An 18,582-nucleotide genomic window follows, 5' to 3' on the forward strand; every position below is an offset into this window, starting at 1 on the left:
TACCGATATTTTCCTTGCCCCAAAAAAACGATACCAATATTAATTGATAGCGGCCTTTTAAGCAATCTAAACTCAGCAAAAAAAAGAAACATTCTCTCACTGTCAACTGTGTTTATTTTCAGAAGACATAACGTGTAAATATTTGTATGAACATAACAAGATTCAACAACTGAGACATAACTGAACAAGTTCCACAGACATGTGACTAACAGAAATTGAATGTGTCCCTGAACAAAGGGGGAGGGGGGTGGTCAAAAGTAAGTCAGTATCTGGTGTGGCCACCAGCTGCATTAAGTACTGCAGTGCATCTCCTCATGGACTGCACCAGATTTGCCAGTTCTTGCCGTGAGATGTTACCCCACTCTTTCAACAAGGCACCTGCAAGTTCCCGGACATTTCTGGGGGGAATGGCCCTAGTTCTCACCCTCTAATCCAAAAGGTCCCAGACGTGCTCAATGGGATTGAGATCCGGGCTCTTCGCTGGCCATGGCAGAACACTGACATTCCTGTCTTGCAGGAAATCACGCACAGAACAAGCAGTATGGCTGGTGGCATTGTCATGCTGGAGGGTCATGTCAGGATGAGCCTGCAGGAAGGGTACCACATGAGGGAGGAGGATGTCTTCCCTGTAACGCACAGCGTTGAGATTGCCTGCAATGACAACAAGCTCAGTCTGATGATGTTGTGACACACCGCCCCAGACTATGACGGACCCTCCACCTCCAAATCGATCCCGCTCCAGAGTACAGGCCTCGGCGTAACGCTCATTCCTTCAACGATAAACGCGAATCCGACCATCACCCCTGGTGAGACAACCGCAACTTGTCAGTGAAGAGCACTTTTTGCCAGTCCTGTCTGGTCCAGCGACGGTGGGTTTGTGCCCATAGGCGACGTTGTTGCCGGTGATGTCTGGTGAAGACCTGCCTTACAACAGGCCTACAAGCCCTCAGTCCAGCCTCTCTCAGCCTATTGCGGACAGTCTGATGGAGGGATTGTGCGTTCCTGGTGTAACTCGGGCAGCTGTTGCCATCCTGTACCTGTCCCGCAGGTGTGATGTTCGGATGTACCAATCCTGTGCAGGTGTTACACGTGGTCGGCCACTGCGAGGACGATCAGCTGTCCGTCCTGTCTCCCTGTAGCGCTGTCTTAGGCGTCTCACAGTACGGACATTGCAATTTATTGCCCTGGCCACATCTGCAGACTTCATGCCTTCTTGCAGCATGCCTATGCAGATGAGCAAGGACCCTAGACATCTTTCTTTTGGTGTTTTTCAGAGTCAGTAGAAAGACCTCTTTAGTGACTTAAGTTTTCATAACTGTGACCTTAATTGCCTACCGTCTGTAAACTGTTAGTGTCTTAACGACCGTTCCACATGTGCATGTTCATTAATTGTTTGGGTCATTGAACAAGCATGGTACAGTGTTTAATGGTACAGTGTTTAAACCCTTTACAATGAAGATCTGTGAAGTTATTTGGATTTTTACGAATCTTTGAAAGACAGGGTTCTGAAAAGGGGACGTTTCTTTTTTCGCTGAGTTTAGAAGCGCAAGCATTTCGCGACACTCGCATTAACATCTGCTAACCATGTGTATGTGGCAAATTGTAAATTTTATTTGCCTAATCCTTATTGTGGCTATCTTCACAACACATAACCCGGTCCGGTCGAGCCTCACTAGCCAGATGCTGGCTGCTTATAACATTAGCTTTGGGCAACAGGGTTAAGTAGCTGGCTATTTATTTTCATTAACTGAATTTCAATAGGCGAACAAGTGGCTACCTAGCTAATTCCTAAATCATTGCTAAGAATACATTTTAAATGACTAGTTTCTACTGGTCATTGTTTTCAGGCTGGTTGTGTTGGTGCTAGCTAGGTACCAAGCTAAAGCTAGCTACCCCAGAAGTTGCGGCCAAACAAATAATGCTTTATTACCAACGCGGTATTATAAACATTGTTCGTGGCCGGTGTTTGCTTGTTTGCACAGCTTTGACAGTGCTACTGATGGTAGTGGTGGCGCTTGGCTTGCACGTGTGAATTCAGAACACAACATTCTCTAATTGAACTGTTATTTGACCTATCTTTGACACGCAAAGACCCAAATGACGTAGGGCAACGTGTTCGACCAGTCGGCGAAAGCCAACATCAACCACGACAGAGAATGCCCTTGACAATCAACCAATGAATCCATTATCTTGGAGTTTTTTTTTAACCAGGCAAGTCAGTTAAGAACATTATTTTCAATGATGGCCTAGAAACAGGGGGTTATCTGCCTTGTTCATGGGCAGAACGACAGATTTTTACCTTGTCAGCTCGGGGATTCGATCTTGCAACCTTCCAGTTACTAGTCCAACGCTCTAACCATTAGGCTACCTGCTGCCCCAAGTTAATGGATTTCACCTTTGAGCTGTCTCACTGAAAATGTCTTACTCGTTCAAATGACTGCTCGATCCACACAGACATTATGGGCTAGGTTAGGAATGCTGTGTTGCACGTGTAGCGCAAAATGTTACGTGGCGTCATTACGGCATGTGCATACCTATAACGTAGGTACGTCAGCTTTAACATCGGCGTTAAACTAGACATCGAGCCAATGTTGGCATTTTTGGCTAATATCACCCGATTCTTATGTTCACCGACATCGCATCCCTACTAATTAGTTAAGTCGCAACTTGGGCCCATACTTTTACAATAGTGACTAATGGAACCTTCTGAAAAAGTGATCATTACCAATATACCTGCTTCATTCATACTATGGCCTTGTGAACCTATGGCCTAGAAGCCCTGAAATGGTACCTGATGTGTCCACCCATAACTGACCCTTGTTACAGTAAAGTGTGAATTGTTGTCTTGAAGTGTTGTGTGGTATGTTTATGCCTTCACCTGTGGCCAGACTGGGTGTGTGTGAGCCCCAGGTCGAGGGAGAGTTGAGTGAGGATGCAGGTTGTCCAGGAGGGGACCGTGCCGAAGTGGCAGAACGGAAGGGGGTCGACACCGACTGGACAGAACCAGCACCTGTCGCAGGTGAATAAAAGCACCCTCCCTTTCTGCCCAATTACTGACAAACTAAAGAGGTGTCAGATTCTAATCAACTTTGTTTTGATAGAAAAGCTAGAGATGGCTAGTCATGAGACCTGGAGTCAGCCTCACAGGTGTGTTTTATTTTATTTATTTATATATAGACACAGTTGAAGTCGGAAGTTTACATACACCTTAGCCAAATACATTTAAACTCAGTTTCACAATTCCTGACATTTAATCCTAGTAAAAATTCTCTGTCTTAGGTCAGTTAGGATCACCACTTTATTTTAAGAATGTGAAATGTCAGAATAATAAAGAATTATTCATTTCAGCTTTTATTTCTTTCATTACATTCCCAGTATGTCAGAAGTTTACATACACTCAATTAGTATTTGGTAGCATTGTGTAACTTGGGTCAAACGTTTCGGGTAGCCTTCCACAATAAGTTGGGTGAAATTTGGCCCATTCCTCCTGACAGAGCTGGTGTAACTTGTAGGCCTCCTTTGTAGGCCTCCTTGATCGCACACGTTTTTTCAGTTCTGCCCACATTTTCTATAGGATTGAGGTCAGGGCTTTGTGATGGCCACTCCAATACCTTGACTTTGTTGTCCTTAAGCCATTTTGCCACAACTTTAGAAGTATGCTTGGGGTCATTGTCCATTTGGAAGACCCATTTGCAACCAAGCTTTAACTTCCTGACTGATGTCTTGAGATGTTGCTTCAATATATCCACATAATTTTCCTGTCTCATGATGCCATCTATTTTGTGAAGTGCACCAGTCCCTCCTGCAGCAAAGCACCCCCACAACATGATGCTGCCACCCCCGTGCTTCACGGTTGGGATGGTGTTCTACGGCTTGCAAGCATCCCCCTTTTTCCTCCAAACATAAATGGTCATTATGGCCAAACAGTTATATTTTTTTCATCAGACCAGAGGACATTTCTCCAAAAGGTATGATCTTTGCCCCCATGTGCAGTTAAACTGTAGTCTGGCTTTTTTTAATGGCGATTTTGGAGCAGTGGCTTTTTCCTTGCTCAGCACCTTTCAGGTTATGTCAATATAGGACTTGTTTTACTGTGGATGTATGTTTGTAGAAGCCAGTCATATTACACCAGAGTTGATCTTAATGAGCTTGCATGCTTAAAGACTGTAGTGTTAACTTGGTTCTTTATGCCTGCAGGGTTATTGTCCTGGAGCAGACTCCCATCAAAAGCCAAAGTGACCCCAACCAAGTGAGAAAGAACATGTAGGACAACAGTCTTATTTCTCTACACCATCTTATTCTACAATTTTACCCTTTTGGTGGTGAAAACCACCCTTTAAGCATGACAATGTTCTTTGGTGCTGGACTTTGGATAACTTATGCATTCTCTCCTTCTAAAAAAAATTCCTTTGGATCGTTGAGGTCATACATTTGTATGCAGTGCTCTACATGAAGCTTTAGTTAAATGAAATTGTTAATAGATCAGATTTGACCAATATTAAAGAAACTTAAATGGTTTCCATCTGCATTTTAAGCTTTCATTTAAGGTTCCTGTTCGTTTTGTAATTGTTTTTCATAGTTCGGGAAAGCAACTTCACTGTACTTAAGATGCTAATGTGTTTGTGCTCTTAAATAAATTCTTAATTGAGCAAATACCTTAGAGGGAATTTCATTTTAATGAAGCATCATAATACATTGACGTACAGTTGGAAAGTAATCAGCCGAATTCAAATCGTTAGCATATTTACAGGTGAAACGCATTCAACTGATGCATTAGCCACAGTCAGAGAACCCTCCAATATGATCAAAAATAGTGCATGTAATTTACAATACGGCCCGTCACCTTCCACTTACAGCACCTCAAACATTGTGGTGAGTTGGTTCCATCTGGATTTCTTGCTTCTGGTCAATTGTTTCAGATTGTGTCATTTTAAAATAACTAGCTAAAGACATCAAACCACAGCATAAGTGGGCATCAGAACCCTTCAAATAGGCTAACATGACTAGACAATGAGAGATGGGCAGAATCAGTCACTTTCGCTGTGGGGTCTATCTTAAACAGTCTCAGCTGTGCCAGTTCCCCACTCATTAGCAGGCAAACATGCCCTTTCTTGTCCAGCTCAATGACAGAGATGCTGCAACGTCTTCAGCTTGGCGTCGATAACCTTCATGTTCATCTTCTGCAAACTCAGGGCACCACTGGAGAAAGATTGGCAAAGTTAGACCTTGCACAAAATGCGTACGCATTCGTCTGACTCTGGTCCACAAGTTAACCGACATTCCTGCTGCTAGTGTTGCCTTGACAACTGGGGGTTTCTGTGTAAAGGGTCATGCGTCTCAGGACAAACGTGACTCGCCGGACCGTTTTTTTGGGGGGGGGAGAGAAGTGCTCATGCAGCTGCTTGTAGAAGGCGTTAAGGTCGGCCAGCTTGACTTGAGTGCACGCGGTGTGGCTTCACTCAGCTCCTCAAACTCACCCTCAAGGCTGTGGACAGCAGTCATTTCGGCTTCAGTCGCCATCCTGTCTGTACAGAGTCCTGTGCCCTTATTTGGGTTTCCCCTGGATTCCTTAACCACGTTTCCATCCATAGTTATGCGAGTCATACCGTATTCAGAAAAAAATATCACGACAGCTGTGATGAAACGGACGATTTCGGTACAATTTTATGAATGTTCGTTTGACAGGGTGGGATATTTCTGTGCCGATTTAAAATATATTATGCGAGAAGTGGTGAAAATACCTTAAAGCGCAAATATTGCTATAATATCATCACCCTATATAGTGTGTGTGGTCCTCCCATTATGACTCGAAACCATGCAGTTTATTAGGCTACAGATAAATTATTTCATCCTTTACAATAAATATCAAGGGTCTTATTCTAGTGAAATGATCAATGCTTAACTGCCGTTTGACGAATATAATATTATCATCTAGCCTACCCGCACTGCATCTGCGAGCTGTTGGCTAGAGCGTGTCAAGACCAGAGTAAGGACATTTGCTATTCAACGCAACAGTTGACAAATCTATTGGTAGAGTTGAATGCGATGGGAAACTTAAGCGAAAAGTACATTGTGTGCACGGTCAACAAATCAGTTGTGGGAAAATGCACATATTTTCTCTATGCTGATTTTGCATAAATCGGATGGAAACCTAGCTATTGTTGCCTGTTAATGGGTTTTCCAATTCAGCTATGTACGTAACCTGATGGTTACAAAGGAATTCAATAGGGGTTTGTGTCTACTGTATAAAGACATGCAGAGTGTTAATTGGGGTTACCATTACTTACACTGAGGCTGCTCTTGGGCTGAAGGCTCCATAGACAGTAACTAAACAGACAAACATTGCCATATTAGTTATTACAATGTGTATATCCCACTAAATAAAAATGCAACATGTAAAGTGTTGGTCCCATGTTTCATGAGCTGAAATAAGATCCCAGGAATGTTTGCCAGAATTTCATGTTCATATCTCTACTATAAGCCACCTCCAACGTCGTTTTAGATAATTTGGCACTACATCCAACCGGCCTCAACAGACCACGTGTATGATAACCAGATGTAACCACGCCAGCCCAGGACCTCCACATCCGGCTTCTTCACCTGCGGGATCATCTGAGACCAGCCACCCGGACAGCCGATGAAACAGTTTGCACAAAATGTCAGAGTCTTGACCTGACTGCAGTTTGGCGTCATAACCGACTTCAGTGGGCAAATGCTCACCTTTGATGGCCACTGGTACGCTGGAGAAGTGTGCTCTTCATGGATGAATCCCGGTTTCAACTGTACTGGGCAGATGGCGTGTATGGCATTGTGCGGGAAAGTAGTTTATCAACATTGTGAACAGAGTGGTAGTGGTGGGGTTATGGCTTGGGCAGGCATAAGTTACGGACAACGAACACAATTGCATTTTATCGATGGTAATTTGAATGCACAAAGATACCGTGATGAGATCCTGAGGCCCATTGTCGTGTCATTCATCCATTGCCATCACTACCTGTTTCAGTATGATAATGCACAGCCCCACAGCGCAAGGATCTATACACAATTCCTGGAAGCTGAAAATGTCCCAGTTCTTCCATGGCCTGCATATTCACCTGACATGTCATCCATTGAGCATGTTTGGAATAATCTAGATCGACGTGTAAGACAGCGTGTTCCAATTCCTGCCAATATCCAGCAACTTCACACAGCCATCGAAGAGTGGGACAACATTCCACAGGCCACAATCAACAGCCTGATTTTAACTCTTTGCAAAGGAGATGTTGCAATGCAGGAGGCAAATGGTCATACCAGATACTGGTTTATTTGATCCACGACCCTACTTTTTTTACGGTATCTGTGACCAACAGATTCATATCTGTATTCCCAGTCATGTGAAATCCATAGATAAGGGCCTAATTTATTTCAATTAACCGATTTCCTTATATGAACTAACTCAGCAAAATCTTTGCATGTTGCGTTTGTATTTTTGTTCAGTTTACAAGATGACCATAACATTTCACTTAAGTTGAGAAATCCTGAGCAGTCAAGCTTTATATTTCTCTACATGGCAAGAGATGTAAAATTGGACTATAAGAAGCAGTGCACATACAATGGCATAGATAGTGTTACACGGAATGACATCTGTCAAAAATAGTTTCTCTGTACACTCTGCTCCTATATGCAATGACACCTTAGCGTGAGCAAATGGCCTTACCTCTGCTGTGTTTTGATTGACTGATAACCCAAGAAAATCTGCAGGCTCCATCTCAGTCAGTGGTGGAATCTACAAAACAGTACAAATTCTCAATTGCACATGATTTTGCCTCCCTTTAACTTTGAAAAGGGCCAATTGACATTGTCGGATGTACGTGGAGGGAATGGGCTACCTCAACGTCAGCAGTCTGCTGTAACTGTTGCACCAGCTGCACAGTGGTGTCGAGGTGTGCTCGAATGGAGTCCATTGACTGCTTCTGCTCGGCTGCAATCTCCTGCACTTGTGTGCACAAGGCCGCATGCCTCACCTTGATGGCAGACAGGTTCTCCAGCAGCTTCACAGGGTTTTCCTGTGGTCAGACAACGAGTCAGTCATTGATTTGACAGACTGTTGGGTAAATAGACAAATGGAGACATCTGTCTGCATGGCAGAAGTTCAAAGATTTATAAGATGGCATTGCCTTCTGTGGATGGAGTGGAAAGGTGTTTGGTGACTGGTCTGAGTTAGAGGTCGACCGATTATGATTTTTCAACGCCGATACCGATTATTGGAGGACAAAAAAAGACGCTACCGATTAAATCGGCCGATTTTATTAAAACAAATGTTTTATATATATCATACACACACTTTTGTAATAATGACAATTGCAACAATACTCAATGAACACTTATTTTAACTTAATATAATACATAAATACACACAGCTTTGAAGTGACAATGATACTGAAGAGTCTGCTTAGGAGACAAATACTCAACTGTTTGAATAAAAATAGTAAGTTACCTGTGATGAATGTTGAAAACAACTTTAATTTCTATATGCAGGAAATCCTATTTTAATAATGGGCAGGGTAAGAATTGACGACCAAAGTGCGAGTCATAATTCCCATGACACCTTCTAGCAAAATCTGAAAAGCGGTCCCTTCATTTATTCCATAGGATATTTTTTTAGATTCACTTAAAATAAGGTCTGTGTTTCGTGTAGGCTTACACCACCGTGCCAATTTTATAACTGTAGATATCCATAGGACAAGGTAACTCTGATCAATATTGGCTAAATATAAGCGAAGATTAAAAAAAATGTAGCGTGGATTTATGAAAATGTTGACAAACGTTACCTTATCCTAGTGAAATTTACGCGGGTATCAAAACGTCGAAGCGGTTTAAGCCTGCACGAAACACAGACCTTATTTGAAGTAGATCAAGACATTCTCTATGGAAGACATGAACGGTAAAATAGCGAAGGAACCCCTTTCAAGTTCAGCCGCAAGTTATTACAGGAATTATAACACGTCGACTATTTCTCTCTAAACCATATACCTTTGACTAATCCGGAAACAAAACGTTTATTCCGTTCCGTATTTTATCTAACGGGTGGCATCCATGAGTCTAAATATTCCTGTTACATTGCACAACCTTCAATGTTATGTCATAATTACGTAAAATTCTGGCAAATTAGTTCGCAAAGAGCCAGGCGGCCCAAACTGTTGCATATACCCTGACTCTGCGTGCAATGAACGCAAGAGAAATGACACAATTTCACCTGGTTAATATTGCCTGCTAACCTGAATTTCTTTTAGCTAAATATGCAGGTTTAAAAATATATACTTGTGTATTGATTTTAAGAAAGGCATTGATGTTTATGGTTAAGTACACATTGGAGCAATGACAGTCATTGATTGATTGATTTTTTTATAAGATAAGTTTAATGCTAGCTAGCAACTTACCTTAGCTTACTGCATTCGCTAACAGGCAGGCTCCTTGTGGAGTGCAATGTAATCAGGTGTTAGAGCATTGGACTAGTTAACTGTAAGGTTGCAAGATTGGATCCCCCGAGCTGACAAGGTTAAAAACCTGTCGAGGCAGAACGTTCCTAGGCCGTCATTGAAAATAAGAATATGTTCTTAACTGACTTGCCTAGTTAAATTTTTTAAATATATATATATATATATATATTCGGCAAATCGGCGCCCAAAAATACAGATTTCCGGTTGTTTTGAAATCGGCCCCGATTTAATCGGTCGACCTCTAGTCTGAGGACATGTTTTGTAACTAAGTACTGTGGCATCCATGTATGTATTCACCTCTGTTGCACCGTTCTCTGGAGCATTTGTCAGGAATTCCAGCCTCAGCCGTTTCTCCATGTACTCCATGTCAGCCTCTGCCTTCTGGAACTGAAAGGACAGTTGGTTTAGTGTACTGCAAGCCTGACAGAGTGGAGTAGAGTCTCTACGCCTTACAACAGATCATTATAACACACACAAAATCATTGCATGTACAGATCTTCACAACTATGAAAATGAACAAAATGTGCAAAAAAGTTCAGTCACATCTTTTCAAGACTTTAGCCACAAAATTGTTGCCTCACAAAAGAGTGTATTAAATGGTCTTGAGATGCATATTGCCTTCAGTGAGGCTTTAACCCAAAAACTGAAGCCCTATAAGAAATATTGCACTACTCTGAACAAAGTGGACAGCAGAGAGAATACTGATAGGGTTCCAGGACTTGTGATTTAAAAATACATTTAATATATATTTTTTTAAAGGGTTGAGGTCAGTAGGCACAACATCCAGAAAAAAAAACTTTTGGGACAAGCAAAAGTATTTTATTTTTGGACAAGTTTAGTAGATCCTCCTCCTAAAATGAAATGGAAGCTGACTGATGGGACATTAAAGTTCCAGACTTGCTTTGATAGATTGCAAGTGAAGGAATGACTTGGAAGAGTAAGATTATTGCATAGTTGACCTGCATTTAAATCATGCTCAGGAACTCTGGCGAATAGTAATTATTTTTCAAACCTCCCGCTCTGGGCTGGATGTGTCAATGTGTAGTTCATACATGCAGAATTGCCATTTTACCTGAATTAGCCACAAAATCCCTAGTTTGAAAGCAACTGTTTACTGGAAGCTATCCAGCGCTATTTTGCTTACATTTCCCCCCCCCACGTGGGCCAGCACCCTAGCAATTTGAGATTCAGCCACTCGCCATTTGAGTGACAGCTAACAAAGAGCAATGACGTGGTGCACATATCGGCATATAGATAAAGTATATGGACACCCCCTCAAATTAGTGGATTTGGCTATTTCCGCCACACCCGTTGACGGGTGTATAAAATTGAGCAGACAACCATGCAATCTCCATAGACAAACATTGGCAGAGGAATGGCTTTAGTGAAGAGCTCAGTGACTTTAAACGTGGCACCGTCGTAGGATGCCACCTTTCCAATAAGTCAGTTTGTGAAGTGGCAACTTCTAGGAGCAACAACGGCTCAGCCGCAAAGTGGTAGGCCTCACAAGCTCACAGAACGGGACTGCAGTGTGCTGAACCGTGTAAAAATAGTCTGTCCTTGGTTGCAACACTCACTACCGAGTTCCAAACTGCCTCTGGAAGCAAAGTCATCACAATTGTGGCAACAGTTTGGAGAGGGCCCTTTCCTGTTTCAGCATGACAATGCCCCTGTGCACAAAGCAAAGTCCATACAGAAATTGTTTGTCGAGATCGGTGTGGAAGAACTTGACTGGCCTGCACAAAGCCCTGACCTAAACCCCATCAAACACCTTTGGGATGAATTGGAACGCTGACTGCTAGCCAGGCTTAATCGCCCAGTATTAGTGGTCGACCTCATTAATGCTCGTGGCTGAATGGAAACAAGTCCCCACAGAAATGTTCCAACATCTAGTGGAAAGCCTTCCCAGAAGAGTGGAGGCTGTTATAGCAGCAAAGGGGAACCAACTCCATATTAATGCCCATGATTTTGGAATCAACTCCATACTCCAACTCCATGTAGTGTATGTGACGTAGTACACCATTTTCAGGGACTACTTTTGGCCTGTGAGTGCTACTTCCATTAACTACAGCTAAAAAGTATACAACAGTACCGGATAATAAGACCAAGGATCTTCATTGTAGATTTTAAACTAAAACATGTTTTAAACAACCCACCCTGCTCAGCCCTTCCTTGGGGTGCACTGTTATTCAGCACACTGTTGTTTCAGTAAACCCCAGAAGAGTTCCCAGAATTTTGCACTTGAGGGTGCCAGCTTTCAACACAGTGTACATTTGTTGCTGATTCCTGTGTCAGTGGTCTTTGCTGTTTTCAGACGCTTTGACAATACTATTGCACTGCTAGCTGTCCAATACAGTAGTGCAATGAAGTCAGAGCACCTGCAAACAGCTTTGTTGTTAGCAAAGGTTCACAGCTACACCTTGCAAAACCTATCATTGGGAATAATCCCTGGCCAATGCCCTTTTAACATTGCACTGCTTTCATTGAAGGGTCACCAGTAGTACAATACAAAAGGGGCACTGGACAGACAGAAAACATAATGGATTCCTCTTTATCCTGTTCCTTGTCAGTCCTGAAGGAAAAATAGAGAGGGCCAACCTCCTGTCAAACTAAAGAAAGAATTAGCTACATGACGAACTTGAATTTGATTGGCTGGGCCAGATCAAGTTATGATTAAATAATCTAAAACTACATTAACTGTTTAGCAATCCAGTGTTCTGCAGTGACAAACAAACAAGTGCAGCTAAGTGACTTAGGGGAGCCGAATAATAATACACTTACTAGTAACGTTATTCAATTATGTTATGTATCTGGCTAATGTTTTAAGTTTCATACTGTAACTAGCTACGTTTACTAGACGCCGTGATTGTGAGCTGCAACTCAATTAATGGTCAACAACCAATTTTTACAACTTTGATACCGTGAACTCGCTTTTAAACATCAACGGTCACCTACAGCGCGCACTCGGGGACAAGGAATACGGCCTCTTCGCAGGCGCAGTCTAGTACTCGCAGTCCTCGTGAAACGTGTGGCAAACAAGCTAACTAAATAAACACTGAAATGGACAGAGCGCCATGGTAAAGCGATTATTTTTGTTTGCCTTGTGGTGTTCTTAGCGGAAACACTCGCATATTATGTTCGTGTTTTTCTTTTCCTGGAAAATAATCAATTCCGATTAGAATGGCAGAACATTTGAATTTAGATCCTCGCTACAGTAACCCACTAGCTACATTGCCGTTTTTCACGCACAGGTCATTTGCTCAAACAGCTCATTGGAGACCACATAATACAATTTATCTAAAGACTAGGAACGTAGGTTTACTTTAGCTGCTTTAGAAATAAATCTGGTTGATAAAACACAGCTTACCATCGCCTCCAGTTTATCAACTGCTATCTCCATGTTAAATAGTTTACATTCCCCAGGCAGCCCCGTGAATATAAAGCCACTGGTTTGGTTCATGTAAAGCCTGCTGTGATTGGTTACCTGTTAGGAATAGTGGTCGCAGATTGGTCAATTGAGCGGCACCGCAGTAGGGGGGAAAAGGGGGAGTTCATAAAATGGCGTTCTGGACACTGGATGGGTTTACTGTGGTATAATAAGAACTGGAGACTGCGTTCAAGATGTCCGACCGTTGTTTTCAAATTAATCTACTCATGTTCCATCACTAGAATAACAACTGGTTCGCATTCGCCGATTCATGGACTGTCTATACTTCTTCTTCGATGTTTAACGGCGGTTGGCATCCAATATGTTGATTTACCGCCACCTACTAGACTGGAGTAAAACACCCTTTTTTTGGGGTAAACACCCTTATACTTTGCTTGAAAAAATAAACAAATACCTTACCATCAGGGTTGGGGAGTAACATACAAAAACCGGTAACTGTAATCCGTTACTATAAAAAATATTGTAATCAGATTACAGATACTTTGAAAAAAGGTTCAAGTTTTTACATTTGCTCCGTCTGGGCGAGTCTGACCCTAAATCAGATACCACTATGATGACACAACAGTCCAAAAATTAACCAATTTGAATAAACGCTTGGAGGTAAGGATGACAGCAGTGGTGTAGTCTACCGCGATACGGATATCTCTTATTATGGATATCTACATAGCGCATTGATGTGAATCACACTGCTGCGCTCTCGTTTAGCTATTTGCGCCTTACGGATTGTGGTTGTTGTGGATGGCTGTTTGTAAATCTAAATGTGTATTTGAACCCAATAATGGTTGAATTGAAGAACTTTTAAGCTGCCTGTCAATCATTTGTTTTTGAAACCAGTGGACAGCCAGTGAAAAATTTGCTCTTGCAGCTGCTGCATAGTGCGGATCCCAGCCTATGGAATAAAAATGGGGCTTTTATTGTTCAATCTAATTCATGCTGATTTAAAAAAATATATATCCATAGGCCTAATGGACACGTGCCCAAACTCACACACTTTTGATAGACTTAAAAGGACAATCTGTAGTTGCTACATCCATTTTTGGATTTATAAATTATATATATATATATACACACACTACCGTTCAAATGTTTGGGGTCACTTAGACATTTCCTTGTTTTTTAAAGAAAATCACATTTATTTTGTCCCTTAAAATAACATCAAATTGATCAGAAATACAGTGTAGACATTGTTAATGTTGTAAATGACTATTGTAGCTGGAAACGGCAGATATTTTTATTTATTGATTATCTACATAGGCCCATTATCAGCAACCATCACTCTTGTGTTCCAATGACACGTTGTGTTAGCTAATCCAAGTTTATCATTTAAAAAGGCTAATTGATCATTAGAAAACCCTTTTGCAATTATGTTAGCACAACTGAAAACTGTTGTTCTGATTTTAAAGAAGCAATAAAACTGGCCTTCTGTAGACTAGTTGAGGCTCAAGAACAGTTTCTTTCCAGCTACTGTAACCCTGCTGAACTCTGTGACACGGCACTAGCCATATCCACTCGCCCACCGCTTAGTACTGCGTCTCAGGGACCTTGTTGCACTCTCTCTTTGCACTCTTCACGGTACTACTGGACTCTGACATTGCTTTGCAAAGTCTGATTAAGGACATTATTCAGTTGTACATGTCTACCATGGTAACCTCATTGCTGCTATCCCTGCATTTCAGTTGCATGCTTCCTTGCACTTTCAATTAGCTTTCATTGCACATTTAGACTTGCCATTTCCCTTCATTGCACATTTATAAATACCACTTAATTACATACATTGTACTTAATTGTTTTACTTGTAAATTTTTTGCACTTCTGGTCAGATGCCAACTGCATTTCGTTGTACTGCACTTGTTCAATGACAAAGTTGAATCTAATCTAATCTGGAGCATCAGCATTTGTGGGTTCAATTACAGGCTCAAAATGGCCAGAAACAAATAACTGTCTTCTGAAACTCGTCAGTCTATTCTTGTTCTGAGAAATTAAGGCTATTCCATGTGAGAAATTGCCAAGAAACTGAAAATCTTGTACAACGCTATGTACTACTCTCTTCACAGAAGAGCGCAAACTGGCGCTAACCAGAATAGAAAGAGAAGTGGGAGGCCCCGGTGCACAACTGAGCAAGAGGACAAGTCCTCAACTGGCAGCTTCATTAAATAGTACCCGCAAAACACCAGTCTCAACGTCAACAGTGAAGAGGCGACTCCGGGATGCTGGCCCGTCGAAGTCCAGGACCCAGTTGCACAGGGCGCGGTCGAGACCCAGGGTCTTGAGCTTAATGACAAGTTTGGAGGGTACTATGGTGTTAAATGCTGAGCTGTAATCGATGAACAGCATTCTTACATAGGTATTCCTCTTGTCCAGATGGGTTAGGGCAGTGTGATTGCGATTGCGTCGTCTGTGGACCTATTGGGGCGGTTAAGCAAATTGGAGTGGGTCTAGGGTGTCAGGTAGGGTGGAGGTGATATGGTCCTTGACTAGTCTCTCAAAGCACTTCATGATGACGGAAGTGAGTGCTACGGGGCGGTAGTCATTTAGCTCAGTTACCTTCGCTTTCTTGGGAACAGGAACAATGGTGGCCCTCTTGAAGCATGTGGGAACAGCAGACAGGGATAAGGTTTGATTGAATATGTCCGTAAACACACCAGCCAGCTGGTCTGCGCATGCTCTGAGGAAGCGGCCGGGGATGCCGTCTGGGCCTGCAACCTTGCGAGGGTTAACACGTTTAAATGTTTTACTCACGTTGGCTGCAGTGAAGGAGAGCCCGCAGATTTTGGTAGCGGGCCGTGTCAGTGGCACTGTATTGTCCTCAAAGCGAGCAAAGAAGTTGTTTAGTCTGTCTGGGAGGAAGACATCGTGGTCCGTGACGGGGCTGGTTTTTATTTTGTAGTCCGTGATTGACTGTAAACCCTGCCACATACCTCTCGTGTCTGAGCCGTTGAATTGCGACTCCACTTTGTCTCTATACTGATGCTTAGCTTGTTTGATTGCCTTGCGGAGGGAATAGCTACATTGTTTGTATTCAGTCATGTTTCCGGTCACCTTGCCCTGATTAAAAGCAGTGGTTCGCGCTTTCAGTTTTGCGCGAATGCTGCCATCAATCCACGGTTTCTGGTTGGGGAATGTTTTAATAGACTCTGTGGGTACAACATTTGCTAATAAACTCGCTCACCGAATCAGCGTATTCATCAATGTTGTTGTCCGCCGCTATGCAGAACATATCCCAGTCCACGTGATCGAAGCAATCTTGAAGCGTGGAATCCGATTGGTCGGACCAGCGTTGAACAGACCTGTGCGCGGGTGCTTCCTGTTTTAGTTTCTGTCTATAGGCTGGGAGCAGCATATATCTTAATATAAAGATATAATTGAATCATATTATTGTATGTAGTAAAAAGCGATGGGTTAGAAGCCTGCATAACCAACCCATAAAGTAACATTTAACATCCATATATGGCCATCTATGTAAACTTTAACATTGATTTATCCTGCAATAGATGTCGTTCAATTGGTAACATCCATTTTTGTCTTCTTCTAATGCCTCTTAAGGGGAAAGTAATCTAAAAGTAACTGAATGTAATCAGATTACGTTACTGAGTTTGGGTAATCTAAAAGTTACGTAACGGATTACATTTAGAAAGTAATGTACCTAACCCTGCCTACCATCTAACACTACACTCACCAAAAATTTTTTATCAGAAGTAACACCACCCTACTCCACTATTTAAATCTATTTAGTCCTACCTCAGGCCAACAACCTGAAAGGACGGGACACCACCACTTAACACACCCTGTAACTCTTCGGATGTCAAGTCTTGCACACCCAAATACCTCTCTGCAGCTGCCACCACAACCTCAATTTTCTGCAACTTACATTCCTTCCCTGCAGTACAGTTGATAACCATTGCTATAAATGCAAAAAATCCAATCTTACTGAAACAAAGTATGGTTTTTCTTTATTTTTACTATTTTCTACATTGTAGAACAATAGTGAAGATATCAAAACTATAATATAACACATATGGAATCAAGTAGTAACCAAAATATATTTTATATTTGAGATTCTTCAAATAGCCACACTTTGCCTTGATGACAGCTTTGCACACTCTTGGCATTCTTTCAATCAGCTTCATGAGGTAGTCACCTGGAATGCATTTCAATTAGGTGTGCCTTCTTAAGTTAATTTGTGGAATTTCTTTCCTTAATGCGTTTGAGTCAATCAGTTGTGTTGTGACAAGGTAGGGGTGGTATACAGAAGATAGCCCTATTTGGTAAAAGACCAAGTCCATATTATGGCAAGAACAGCTCAAATAAGCAAAGAGAAACGACAGTCCATCATTACTTTAAGACATAAAGGTCAGTCATTACGGAACATTTCAAGAACTTTTAAAGTTTTTTTCAAGTGCAGTCGCAAAAACTATCAAGCGCTATGATGAAACTGGCTCTCTTGAGGACCGCCACAGGAATGGAATACCCTGAGTTACCTCTGCTGCAGAGGATAAGTTCATTAGAGTTACCAGCCTCAGAAATTGCAGACCAAATAAATGCTTCAGAGTTCAAGTAGCAGACACATCTCAACATCAACTGTTCAGAGGAGACTGTGTGAATCAGGCCTTCCAGGTCGAATTGCTGCAAAGAAACCACTACTAAAGGACACCAATAATAAGAAGAGACTTGCATGGGCCAAGAAACACGAGCAATGGACATTAGACCGGTAGAAATCTGTCCTTTGGTCAGAGTCCAAATTGGAGATTTTTGCTTCCAACCGCCGTGTCTTTGAGAGACCCAGTGTGGGTGAACGGATGATCTCCGCATGTGTATTTCCTACCGTAAAGCATGGATGAGGAGGTGTTATGGTGTGGGGATGCTTTGCTGGGGAAACTGTCTGTGATCTATTTAGAATTCAAGGCACACTTAACCAGCATGGCTACCACAGCATTCTGCAGCGATACGCCATCCTATCTGGTTTGGGCTTGGGACTATCATTTATTTTTCAACAGGACAATGACCCAACACACCTCCAGGCTGTGTAAGGGCTATTTTACCAAGAAGAAGAGTGATGGAGTGGTGTATCAGATGACCTGGCCTCCACAATCCCCCGACCTCAACCCATTTGAGATGGTTTGGGATGAGTCGGACTGTAGAGTGAAGGAAAAGCAGCCAACAAGCGCTTAGCATATGTGGGAATTCCTTCCCACATATGCTAAGAGTGTGCGACGCTGTCATCAAGGCAAAGGGTGGCTATTTGAAGAATCACAAATATAGAATATATTTAGATTTGTTTCGCACTTTTTTGGTTACTACGTGATTCCATATGTTTTATTTCATAGTTTTGATGTCTTCACTTTTATTCTACATTGTAGAAAATAGTACAAATAAAGAAAAACCCTTGAATGAGTAGGTGTTCTAAAACTTTTGACTGGTAGTGTATATACTAGGCGGTGTCAGAGGAAGCCCCAAAAAATTATCAAAGACTCCAGTCACCCAAGTCATAGACTATTCTCTCTTCTACCGCATGGCAAGCGGTACCGGAGTGCCAAGTCTTGGTCCAAAAGGCTCCTTAACAGCTTCTACCCCCAAGCCATAAGACTGCTGAACAATTAATCAAATGGCCACCCGGACTATTTGCATTGACCCCCCCCCCCCCCCCCTTTGTTTTTA

General features: G+C 42.2%; 2 protein-coding genes across 14 annotated transcripts in view; one reads left to right on the forward strand and one right to left on the reverse strand.

The window, feature by feature from the left end:
* Positions 1 to 4,653, forward strand: part of tex14 (testis expressed 14, intercellular bridge forming factor) — a 26,477-nt gene extending 21,824 nt beyond the window's left edge. For 9 of the 11 annotated variants that reach the window (XR_011667556.1, XM_071338908.1, XM_071338911.1 and 6 more), the window contains 3 exons: positions 2,889 to 3,019; positions 3,102 to 3,147; positions 4,198 to 4,653. Coding sequence is in view for 9 of the 11 variants with exons in the window: in XM_071338908.1 (XP_071195009.1) it covers positions 2,889 to 3,019; positions 3,102 to 3,147; positions 4,198 to 4,267 (247 nt within the window). In the remaining 2 variants the exon portion in view is untranslated. The remainder of the gene's footprint in view (positions 1 to 2,888; positions 3,020 to 3,101; positions 3,148 to 4,197) is intronic. The other 2 variants (XR_011667557.1, XM_071338906.1) reach the window with 1 other exon arrangement.
* The window catches only part of LOC139537512 (SKA complex subunit 2-like), a 17,051-nt gene extending 4,086 nt beyond the window's left edge, over positions 1 to 12,965 (reverse strand). Inside the window, exons 1-6 of one of the 3 annotated variants that reach the window (XM_071338921.1) lie at positions 12,847 to 12,965; positions 9,777 to 9,866; positions 7,869 to 8,045; positions 7,697 to 7,765; positions 6,288 to 6,327; positions 4,658 to 5,199 (exon numbers count right to left, since the gene is read on the reverse strand). In XM_071338921.1, the coding sequence (XP_071195022.1) occupies positions 5,189 to 5,199; positions 6,288 to 6,327; positions 7,697 to 7,765; positions 7,869 to 8,045; positions 9,777 to 9,866; positions 12,847 to 12,939 (480 nt within the window). In that variant the 5' untranslated portion in view covers positions 12,940 to 12,965 and the 3' untranslated portion in view covers positions 4,658 to 5,188. Of the gene's footprint in view, positions 1 to 4,657; positions 5,200 to 6,287; positions 6,328 to 7,696; positions 7,766 to 7,868; positions 8,046 to 9,776; positions 9,867 to 12,846 lie in introns of those variants that run through there. The other 2 variants (XM_071338918.1, XM_071338920.1) reach the window with 2 other exon arrangements.
* Positions 12,966 to 18,582: the final 5,617 nt, after the last annotated feature.

The sequence above is a fragment of the Salvelinus alpinus genome, chromosome 13, assembly GCF_045679555.1.
Source record: "Salvelinus alpinus chromosome 13, SLU_Salpinus.1, whole genome shotgun sequence".
Taxonomy (NCBI): domain Eukaryota; kingdom Metazoa; phylum Chordata; class Actinopteri; order Salmoniformes; family Salmonidae; genus Salvelinus; species Salvelinus alpinus.